Source organism: Coregonus clupeaformis, chromosome 11, assembly GCF_020615455.1.
Source record: "Coregonus clupeaformis isolate EN_2021a chromosome 11, ASM2061545v1, whole genome shotgun sequence".
Lineage (NCBI taxonomy): Eukaryota > Metazoa > Chordata > Actinopteri > Salmoniformes > Salmonidae > Coregonus > Coregonus clupeaformis.
The window spans coordinates 51,071,114-51,083,096 of record NC_059202.1 but is presented as its reverse complement, the minus strand read 5'-3'; the positions used below and the strand labels follow the sequence as shown (position 1 = coordinate 51,083,096).

At 42.7% G+C, this 11,983-nt stretch overlaps 1 protein-coding gene across 1 annotated transcript; it reads left to right on the top strand.

The window, feature by feature from the left end:
- Nucleotides 1–9,632: 9,632 nt before the first annotated feature.
- On the top strand, nt 9,633–11,018 carry LOC121577380 (small nuclear ribonucleoprotein F). Its single transcript, XM_041891136.1, has 4 exons — nt 9,633–9,724; nt 10,055–10,180; nt 10,409–10,473; nt 10,737–11,018. Exons 1-4 carry the CDS (start codon nt 9,722–9,724, stop codon nt 10,804–10,806), a joined length of 264 nt encoding a protein of 87 aa, XP_041747070.1. The 5' UTR covers nt 9,633–9,721; the 3' UTR covers nt 10,807–11,018.
- Nucleotides 11,019–11,983: the final 965 nt, after the last annotated feature.

The window sequence follows — 11,983 nt, the reverse complement described above, 5'->3', positions numbered from 1 at the left end:
TTCATGGGTTATGTTCAGAGTGCTCTAATGATTAGATGGGTCAGGGCTGGGTTGATGCACCTTTAGCCTTTGACTATGCATCAGCAACATGTTTCCAATCCACAAATCCCAAGAGAAAATTCCCAAATCATGGAAAACTGTTTCAGAAAGGATGTCTAATCATGGTCTGTCTTTTTCACTCTCCCTCATTAGCAGCAGGATGAAAGAGATACAGAACAAAGAGAAATGCCTCTATGGTGACGAGGTGTGAATGAAGGAGTCAGGCGCAGGAGGTAAAACACCGAAGTCCAGAGTTTATCCCGTTTGCATAAATAAAATGCACCAAGCGTCAAATGAAACTATTACAAGGGAAAACATCCACCTTGGCATAAACACAGTGAATAGTAGCTCAACCGAGCTACACGCTCTCACAACAAACAATCACTCACAAAGACAAGGGGAACAGAGGGAACACTTGTACACATACTAATTAGGGGAATGAGCACCAGGTGTGTGTGATTGACAAGACATGACAAGTGGAGTGATGAGAATGGGATCGGCAGTAGCTAGTACTCCGGTGACGACGAACGCCGAAGCCTGCCCGAACCAGGAGGGGGGGCAGCCTCGACGGAATCCGTCTACGTCCCTGTAAAAGTCAGACAGTCAACCAGACATGCTAGAAGGCTAGCGTGTAATGTAAAGCCTTGTATAATGCTATATGTGGAATGCTATAGGGCACTTGAAATGACCCCCTCTATATTGTCCTCTACCCAATTTATTTCTTGTCATCCCTCATCTCTTTTATTTCCCCAGCTACTTGTAATTTTCCTCTCTTTCCTCATACCCCTCTTGCCTGTATCGCTCCTAGTCACCTTCCCTTCTGAATAATATTTCAAACAGGCGTTCCATGGAACAGTGCACCCTGACAGTTCTGGAAGTTTTCATTCATATTTCTTTCTCTTCACCTTGTGACATCCTCTCTTGTTGCACAGGAAAGATTGTCCGGTCAGATGACCGAGTGCTGGCCTAAATTAGCAACAACCGAGCGAGGCAGAGACAAGGGAATTCTAGGAAGGAGTTTCACCTTCATGAAAGCCAGACCCAGACCACAGATCTGTCCCACATTTTGTATTATAAGGCAAAGGGGGAGAAAGGGGGTTAACGGAAACTACAGAGGGGCCAAATTATACGACATGTACGGTGTCATCTTGGTACACACACTCCCCAGACAGTGCGACGTGTCATCTCCCTCTTGGCATGAATGAAGACCTAACAGTATTATTGAGACAAGGAGAGGATATGATGTTATACAGTATTATTAAAGAGAGGATATGGGGGACAGAGGGAAAGGTCTTGTTCTTTACATAGACACTTCATTGTATAAACTCCAGCTCCTGAGTGGCGCAGTGGTCTAAGGCACTGCATCGCAGTGCTAACTGTGCTACTAGAGATCCTGGTTCGAATCCAGGCTCTGTCGCAGCCGGCCGCGACCGGGAGACTCATGGGCGGCGCACAATTGGCCCAGCATCGTCCAGGGTAGGGGAGGGAATGGCCGGCAGGGATGTAGCTCAGTTGATAGAGCATGGCGTTTGCAACGCCAGGGTTGTGGGTTCGTTTCCCATGGGGGGCCAGTATAAAAATAAAAAAAATGTATTCACTAACTGTAAGTCGCTCTGGATAAGAGCGTCTGCTAAATGACGTAAATGTAATAAACCAATGTTATACTTTATAGTTTCCTCTTTTCTATCAGCAAGTTGTAATATGAGACACTTCACTTAATAACAGCTTTTTGGTATCCCTGAATTTTTGGGAGGTGTTAGAATAGGTAAGGTTAAAGCAGGTTTCTAATGTAACATGGCGAATGAGGCCTGGGCTATTATGGCACAGTTCATTAGATGCCTGCCTCTGTACCTCAGGACCTACAGTCCAAGTCTCTGTTGCAGCTCTCGCTCTCCTGCTACACTAATTATTTTTCAGCCACTTTCTTCCTCCCTAGACAGTGTCTGTAGTGTTTCTCAATGAGGAGAGAAATCATTACTAATGTCATAGAAGGAACACTGCGGGTTAAAGGGCAGTATTGATTGTTAATAAGGGAACTTGATGACAGGGTGGATGACACAGTGTCACTGTATTAAGAACCAATTACAAGGTGAAAGGGTCACATGGTGAGAGAGACAATTGCAGACAGGGGCTGTGTCTGAAAACGGTACTAGCTGTCAAATCCTTGCTTCCTCCATCCTTGATAATTCATTCCAACCGCAGACCTCCTCCTCCAAGGTTTAACTGTTAACATTTTCAGACATAGCCAGGATGTAGAAAAAGCTAAGTGCATGGACTTAGTTTTCCTTGTGCTTTCAGTTGCGGATATGTGCCCAGCACAACACTGGGTGGATGTTGTCCCTGTTTCTACGGGTCAAGGCTATGCACAGCATGAGGATGTGATGGATACCACCAACCTTATGACCATGTTGTTAAAAGCATCACAAATTCACATTATTTGCAGCTGTCAGGTAATCGGAAAACAGTAGAATACTTAGATATTGCATGGTAAAATAATAATTACACAATAATAAACTATGAGTTTGTTTGGGGTGGTGGGTGGTGTTGAAGTGTTTTGTTGAGGTTTGAAGTGACAGATGGATAACTCAAGCTGTTCTGAAGTAACTGTAGCCTGCTGTAGCCTGCCCCCCTTCTATCCCCCCCACCCTCAGGCAAAAAGGACAGGGGGTAATCAGGGCCTCTCCTGGACCCTGCACGGAGGACCATACCGGATGATATTCTGGGTTGAGGATAGGGAAGGAGCTGGGATCAGTGCGTGTGTTATGATCGGAATGTCTACCGCCCTGACGCAGTGACCCTGCTTTAGGCTCCATGTCTATGTGAGAAAGTGTGTGTAAAGTAATGCCCCTGTCTGTGTGTGTGTGTGTGTGTGTGTGTGTGTGTGTGTGTGTGTGTGTGTGTGTGTGTGTGTGTGTGTGTGTGTGTGTGTGTGTGTGTGTGTGTGTGTGTGTGTGTGTGTGTAACTAGAAGTCCCCAGTAAACTGAATAGTAAACTAACAAAGAAATTGACCAAATGGGGACATTTTGTTGGTCCCCACAAGGTCAAATGCTATTTCTAGGGAGTTTAGGGTTTAGGTTAGAATTAGTGTTAGGGTTAGGTTTAGGGTTAGGAGCTAGGGTTAGTTTTATCCTAACAGATTGGTCACTCTCCATCAACAACAGGTGCAGATCAGGGATGGTTTTCATTATGTTGTTGTATCCTTATTACATATCTCTTTAATGATACAGATTGTTTCTCAGGTTGTACTTTCCTTTCTCCTGATTTATTCATCTTGCCTGTTGCAATGGAACCAGTAGAACAGTTCATAAAGTGCAAACCCTGTCCACCTGTCACTCCAGGCAGGCTAAAGCATACTCTAATTTAAAAGATTTTCTAAGTATTTGAATCCAGGCCTGGTGGGAATTGGCGAGTCTCGCAGGACTGCAGTTTACTTTTTCTAGCTCTGATTTTGGGCACTGTAACTGAATCCGTTGCTAAGGAATTCTGAACATAGTCAATGTTTTTTTGAGTCATCATCAGTAGACTAGGCTCTATCATGTTACTTGTATCCGAGGACTTTATGAGGTTTACATGTAAAAATCTGATAAACAATAGAGTTAAACATTACATTAATACCACTAACAGCAGCACAAACACACACACACACACACACATACACACACAACTTGTAATCTTGTATGGAACTTCATTCATTGTAACTGAAAATGGAGAGGCCTCTGTCAAAAGCATGTCCATGGACTGACTGTTTATCAACTTGTAAATTCCACCACTTAACACCCTATCTGTGTAATCCTCAGGCACATCTTTTGATTGGTAAGAAGAAATGTAAACAACAACCCACCCAGTAGAGCTCTGTATATAATAACAATGTATTGAAAATACTCTGATCTTTCTTGTCAGCACCCATCTCAAAGACAGAGATAATAGAGTAACGAATCTGTCTCATATCTCTCCTCAGGGCCTGTATTCAAAAAGTGTCTCAGAGTAGGAGTGCTGGTATAGGATCAGTATTGTCTTCTGGATCATAATGAATAAGGGGACCTGATCCTAGATCAGCACTCCTACTCTGAGACACTTTTTGAATACAGGCCCTGGTATGATTTGGAGTCACATGATCCCATATCAGAGTGTGGATGTTGGTTGCAGAGAGAGAGAGAGAGAGAGAGAGAGAGAGAGAGAGAGAGAGAGAGAGAGAGAGAGAGAGAGAGAGAGAGAGAGAGAGAGAGAGAGAGAGAGAGAGAGAGCACACGGTGCCAATGAGAGCCACCAAATAGTAGACTTCTGAGAGAGAGAGCAATTCCACAAATAGCCAACATTATTTAGTCTACTGTGTGGCTGCATTATCTGAATATAATATACATTTTAAAGAGGAGATAACATTTCAAAATGTTCACATGTTATGCAAAGCATTCACAGTGGTTGGGAGAGTAAGCTACTTCAATCAATGTGAGAACATTATCTCCTAGTGGTTATTACTGTAACTCAATCTGCTGATGTTCCATTTTGTCTCTTCTCCATGTGGAGCGCCCTACGTCTTGCGAGCGAGAGAGACTATAATGTATCAAGTATCTGATTGTAACACTGTAACTATAACTGTTTCATTAACATCTAATCTTTCCCGCAAAGCCCTGTCTGGTGTTCTTTCTGGTTCTGTAGCCAATCAGGATGAATGATGACATAAATTGAACCAATCAGATTGCAGCTTTTGTACAGAGCAGAGAAGAAGAGGTGAAGCAAGAAGGTTACTCCTCCCAAAAACTGTGCATGTTAAGCAGATCATTAGTTATTTAGCAAGTGAGGACTTTTTGTGTGGGGGGCAATGAGAGCGTCGAATTTTGTCAAGATAAAAATGAATTGCTATTTTGAAACGTGAGGCTTATTTTATCTAATAGAAGTTTTGAAATGCTACTGCTGTACTAATTTAACTGTGATGCACGTTACAACTTTGAGAAAAAAACATAGAAACGGACTTGCATATTCATGAGGCTAGCATAGCGTCTTACTCCCCGTTGGCAGTCCTATGGGGGTGCCACAGGGTTCAATTCTTGGGCCGACTCTTTTCTCTGTGTATATCAATGACGTCGCTCTTGCTGCTGGTGACTCTCAGATCCACCTCTACGCAGACGACACCATTTTGTATACATCTGGCCCTTCATTGGACACTGTGTTAACAAACCTCCAAACGAGCTTCAATGCCATTCAACACTCCTTCAGTAGCCTCCAACTGCTCTTAAACACTAGTAAAACTAAATGCATGCTCTTCAACCGAACGCTGCTTGCACCCGCCCACCCGACTAGAATCACTACTCTCGACGGGTCTGACCTAGAGTATGTGGACAACTACAAATACCTAGGTGTCTGGTTAGACTGTAAACTCTCCTTCCAGACTCACATTAAGAATCTCCAATCCAAAGTTAAATCTAGAATCGGTTTCCTATTTCGCAACAAAGCCTCCCTTCACTCATGCTGCCAAACATGCCCTCGTAAAACTGACTATCCTACCGATCCTTGACTTCGGCGATGTCATTTACAAAATAGCCTCCAACACTGTACTCAGCAAATTGGATGTAGTCTATCACAGTGCCATCCGTTTTGTCTCCAAAGCCCCATATAATACCCACCACTGTGACCTGTACGCTCTTGTTGGCTGGTCCTCACTACATATTCGTCGCCAAACCCACTGGCTCCAGGCCATCTATAAATCACTGCTAGGCAAATCCCCGCCTTATCTTAGCTCATTGGTCACCATAGCAACACCCACCCGTAGTCTGCGCTCCAGCAGGTATATCTCACTGGTCATCCCCAAAACCAACACCTCCTTTGGCCGCAATTCCTTCCAGTTCTCTGCTGCCAATGACTGGAACAAATTGCAAAAATCTCTGAAGCTGGAGACACTTATCTCCCTCACTAACTTTAAGCATCAGTTGTCAGAGCACCTTACCGATCACTGCACCTGTACACAGCCCATCTGAAATTAGCCCGCCCAACTACCTCATCCCTATATTGTTATTTATTTTGCTCATTTGTACCCCAGTATCTCTATTTGCACATCATCTCTTGCACATCTATCATTCCAGTGTTAATACTAATTGTAATTATTTTGCACTATAGCCTATTTATTGCCTTACCTCCATAACTTGCTACATTTGCACACACTGTATATATATGTATTTCTGTTGTATTTTTGACTTTGTTTTGTTTTACCCCATATGTAACTCTGTGTTGTTGTTTTTATCGCACTGCTTTGCTTTATCTTGGCCAGGTCGCAGTTGTAAATGAGAACTTGTTCTCAACTGGTTTACCTGGTTAAATAAAGGTGAAATAAAATAAATAAATAAAAAAATACAGGCGGTTGACGTCAACACCCCTCATCAAATATTCAAGAAAGTATTCAAATAACGAGATGTATCCACCAATCCAAAGAGAGGAATAGGCTTGAGCTTGACAGCCCGCCGGTCCGCTCTGTGGACAACGAATCCCATTGTTAGGGCAGAGACAAACATCTCATCATTATATCCAGTATCTCTGTTCAGAGTTCACCACTGTTGTTCCATCAGTGTACAATTCACGTTTTCACAGAGCGTGCTAGCTAGAATGTGACGCTCGGCTCGTAGCTTTGAGGATTGAGGCTCTTGCAACAGTTAAAAGTTATTAAATTAGGAGCCATGCTGAAGTCAAAGAGGAACAAGAAAAGTAGGAGCAACAAGCATCAGACAGGTGCCCATCCTTTTGGGAGGGAAGCCTACCATGGCGGCTGCCAAGAGACGCAAAATAAAAGTAGTAGTGGAAAAGGATGGAGACACATGAAACCAGGATTCCGACAGTGATGGTGATAATGATTCTGATGAAAGTGTAATTCCAGGTTTGGGGTCGATGAAGAGATAGCTGAAAGTAGGTTACGTGTTTCCTGATGAAGCTAGCAATAATGAGGGAAACGGGGCATCGAGGAAGATTGGCGTCAAGTACAAACAGGATGAGCCATACTCCAATAGCTCTGGAGGTGAATTGGAAGAGAATGAGGATGGAGTACCTGAGGTGGCAGTTGTGATAAAGATCTCAGAGCTCGAGTCTCGCACCGATGGTCAAGATAAAGATACATCTGGTCCAGTAGGAATGAAATTGGCTGACCCCTTTGTGGTGTCAGGTTGGGTGAAAAAGGAGTTGGGTACTGTTGAATCGGTGAAGGTAACCCGAAGTGTACTTGTGATAATAGTTTATTCCGCCCAGAGGGAGCGGGCACGCCACACCACGTGTCTGGGGAAAATACCTGTTAATTGCTTTGCTCTCAGGAACAGAGCACCATTGAAAGGAGTGATTACTGAGAGGGTGGAGGTGGATCAACAGAAGTTGAAGATTCTCGGTGTCTGTGACGCCCGCCGTTTGGTGCAACGCAGGCCCGGTGGTGAGCGTGGTGAAACAGAAAAGTCACTGTCTGTCCTTTTGAGTTTTGATTCTGAGTCTTTACCTGCCAAAGTAATGTTAGGATACTGTATATCAGTTATCCCGTAACAGCTTTTGTTCCGGACCCACTACGGTGTTTCAGATGCCAAGCTTATGGTCATGTTGAAGCAGTGTGTAGGAGGGAGATTCGTAGATGTGAGAAGTGTGCAGGAGGGCATGGGACAAAGAAATGTGTAGTGTCGGTAAAAGTAGCTGTCACAAGTGTAGTGAGGAGTAGGCAGTCGCAGGTTTAGAACTACTGAATTTATTAAAGCACCATAGCTTAAAGCAGGACGAACCCACAGTGCAAAATATAAAGTACACAGGCAATAGTAGGAGAGATTCTTCTCAGGATAAAAGCAACATATACAATGACCGACAAAGACAAATGACATAGGGAGTATATATACAGTGATAGAGTGGGGATTGGAACCAGGGGTGTGTAATGATGACGAGACAAGTCCAGGGTTGATGAGTGAAGGGCGTTTGCCAGCAGCAGGTTCAGCAGGCAGCAGCTAGAAGGCAGGCGACGCCGAACGCCTGAGCTGGACAGGAGGGGAGCCAAAGCGAAGGCTGGTGTGACAGTAGCGGTATGTGTTAACTGTAGGGGTGCCCATGTTGCTGGGGATCAGAGGTGCCATGGTTATCAACTGTACCACAGAAATGGTGGCAGCTGCAGAGAAGTACTTGAGTTTACGAGATTTTACTGAAGAGGAGTTACAGGGAGTGTTGAATGCAGGGGTGAAACTAAGGCGATATGGTCTGGTACGGCAAAATAAATAGTTGGGGTACGCCATACTGGTAAAACATGAGCCTATCACAATAATTAAAACAAAATGTCAAAGAAACGGTAAGCTAGTACATCACTTTTTATTATTACCGCATGTCAGAGGCATGAAAAATGAGCGATTGGATTTGAAAATGTGTGGTATAGCCTACACTCCAAAATGCGATGTGGTTCGACGAGAACACTGATATTTTGCCAAGGCAGAAATGAGTGGCCGGCACCGAGACGCGCGCGGACAGCAGTGGACACATCAATTCTGGCCAATTCTGGCCTAATGACAATCACCAAATGTCATTACACTTTTTGATGTTTTATGTAACAGATGTCTCTTTCCATTCACCACTGTTTGGAGAGTGGAAATATGTTGCGAGTGGATGAACGTGCACTCGTAGCCTAGTAAAGGAGCCCTTTGAAGTGATTGTTTGACAATCAGATGAAAACATGACTGGCTGTGTTTATGTCACAACAAAAGGTAATACATTTTAAAAGTTAAATGACAAATCTTTACGACTAGGCCCACGGAGATCCTATTGAATTAATAGGGATTCTATTTGTAATTCTATTAAATGTTTTCGTATTTCTGAATTGTAGCAATGTTTAAGACATGGATTTCATGTTGTTGAAATGTTAACAAGACACCCAAAAGTCGTTTGAAGTAACATTTTCATGTTATTAGCTAAACAAACCTTGTTTAGGAGAAAATACTCATATAGGAGGTCCCGTACGGGGAATAAATTAATTCTACTTTCACTCCTGGTTGAATGGTAGTGTCCCATCCTCCCAGGCTGTTGGCCTGGTGTAGGATCAGAAAGGGTCAAAGTAGTGGAATGTGGTGGTGGGTTTTCTTTTGTTTATATATATATATTATTTTATTTTTTTCTCCCTTTTGCCTTTTGTATAATAAAGTGTAATGGATTTACATTCCACTCTGTGCTACGTAATTTGGGGAAAGACCTGTATCTTGCTTTGCGCTTGTTCCCATGTAGCTCAGTTGGTAGAGCATGGCAAGCGTCAGGGTTGTGGGTTCGATTAGCACGGGGGACCAGAATTAAAAAAGTATTCAAATGTATTCACTACTGTAAGTCGCTCTGGATAAGAGCATCTGCTAAATGACTAAAATGTTAAAATGTACAGGGCACCATTGAAAGGAGTGATTTCTGGGGTAGCATTAAGTGTGGAGGTGGAGCAATTGAAGTTGAAGATTCCTGGTGAAGAAGAAGAAGAAGAAGAAGAAGAAGAAGAAGAAGAAGAAGAAGAAGAAGAAGAAGAAGAAGAAGAAGAAGAAGAAGAAGAAGAAGAAGAATTACAATTTACAATTTACACTCCAGTCCAGTTGGTGGCGGTCATGCACCTTTTGGTTGCCAACCGCCATTGAAAAAAACAGAAGAGTTCACCACTGCTTCCTGCAACCAACAACGGCGTGCAGTCGTGGTTAGCGCTCATACAACATACAAATGGTAAATATAGACTATATAATGAGGTGTTGGATGAGAATTAATAATATGTAGTGAAATGCCAGGCTATCATAAAAATTCCAGTAGCTACAGTAGCTATCATAAATTCGCATTGTGCGCTTTTGTTGTGATTATCCAACTAGCTAGCTAGTTAGCATCTAAGTTAGCTAGCTAACTTGTTAGCCGCTTTTGCTTTGCACTGCCACAGTATGTGAAAGGCTAGTTTGACTAGCTAGGAATCTAAGTAGCTAGCTGTGAGATGGAGCTAATGTGATCAAATGTACATTAATGCTAGCTAGTCTCATAACAGCACGTGAATAAATATCATTTCAGAGTTTACCGCTGAATCCCAAACCGTTCCTGAATGGTCTAACTGGCAAGCCCGTGATGGTGAAGCTGAAGTGGGGTATGGAATACAAAGGATACCTGGTGTCCGTGGACAGCTACATGAACATGCAGGTACGTGGACCAGACCGATGTCTAAAATGTGTGAACATGATTATCCTCAAATGGTGAAATGCACCATTGTACAGCATGCTCTGGAATGATTACCTTATGTGCAGACAATTAAATCCAGAGCCATACATATGTACATGTCTGGTTTTGCATTGCCATCTGTAACATATCTATAATAACCACTAATATCTATAACACCTAGTTATAAAATCTATTGTCTCTGATTTATAGTTGGCCAACACTGAAGAGTATGTGGATGGAGCATTGGCTGGACACCTAGGAGAGGTGCTTGTCAGGTAAGTTCAGTGGAATGCTCATTTGTTTACTTGCACTTCACATAGCTGATTGCACACATTAGCCTGGTCCCAGATCTGTTTGTACTGCCTTGTTAACTCCTATTATGGTCATCATAGTTTGGTGTGACAATGACCAAGGGAGTTGCGAGACAACAGAAACAGATCTGGGACCAGGCTACACGCATGTAGAACTAGCCCTTCTCTCTGTCATACAACCAGCCCGCACTGAGCTAACAGTTTCCATATGTTTCCCCTCCACACAGATGCAACAATGTCTTGTTCATAAGAGGAGTAGAAGAGGAGGAGGAGGATGGTGAAATGAAAGACGCTTGAAAACTGAATGCTACAGCAGGCTTCTTCTACTTTTTCCCCCCACGTTTTTTTGTCCGGGCGCTAATCTTGTTCACTGAATTAGTCCTCATTTTTTTATGATAAACATCTTGTTGTGAAAACAGTTATGTATTTTTTATATGATGATGAACCAAGCTGTTGTGCCCCTCTGGGCACAAAGATAATAAAATTGTGCATATTGCACTTTTCAGGAACATCTTTTTATGGTATTATTTTGTGCAATGTACATACCGGTACTTTCTATCTGTAAATTATCATATTTAAGAATCAATAACAGAATATACTGAGGCAAGAATATTAAACAATTTAGTTATTTTATAATCAAAGTATACAGTACATTTAATTATCGATCTAACTGAAATAACATTAGACAATAGCACATTTATGAATAGTGATTTTATTTTTATCCTTCTTTGGCTTGAGCTAACTGAAATATAGGCCTAACATATAAAAGCTAATTTATATCAGTAAATGTTTTCAGACGCCGAACTTATGGCAAGTCGAACTGAAAATAAATTAAGAGCGGGCTGGCATGGTAATTCAGAATGTATCTCACTGTTTCTCATAGAATATTTCACACAGGGTGCCTTTCCTTAGCCGGGCAGGCTGTTTAGGAAATGTTGAGCAAAATTAAGAGTATACCCTCTTCTTCAGACACCACTACACCACTGAATACTCTCCCAAGTAATCGAACACTAACGTCCATTCAGATATTTGAATAACCGTGCCCATCCCTATTTGTCAGCCCTGTACTCTCCGAAGGAGAATATCCTGGACACACTGTTAGCAGTTAGTCTGAGTGCCAGTCTGTGCTATCAAATGCCAAGTACATACATCTGGGATCAGGCTAGATAGCAGTCACATATGCAAAGGATCATGGTCATATTCATTAGGCATGAAACAGAAGAAATGAGGGACAAGGAGGGACTACTTGGATTTGTCCAATACAAAACACTCATTGTTGTTTCCCATGGCAAAAAAAACGTTTAAAAAAGGTTTTGCTATGGTGTGCCCTAATGAACATGACCCTGGTCACACACTATGATATTGAACAGATTGTATGCCCAACTGCCCTTCCTTACATTTTTTTCCTGCGCTAGCTGGACGGTTTTGCAGATCTCGTCCGTGGCCTCCTCTGTCCCCTGGAAGTTCTGGATGT

Excerpts from the sequence above, each read along its gene's own strand:
- LOC121577380 (XM_041891136.1), top strand. Across the intron at positions 10,181-10,408 it reads ACAGCTACATGAACATGCAG|TTGGCCAACACTGAAGAGTA; the intron begins GTACGTGGACCA and ends TCTGATTTATAG. Across the intron at positions 10,474-10,736 it reads CTAGGAGAGGTGCTTGTCAG|ATGCAACAATGTCTTGTTCA; the intron begins GTAAGTTCAGTG and ends CCCTCCACACAG.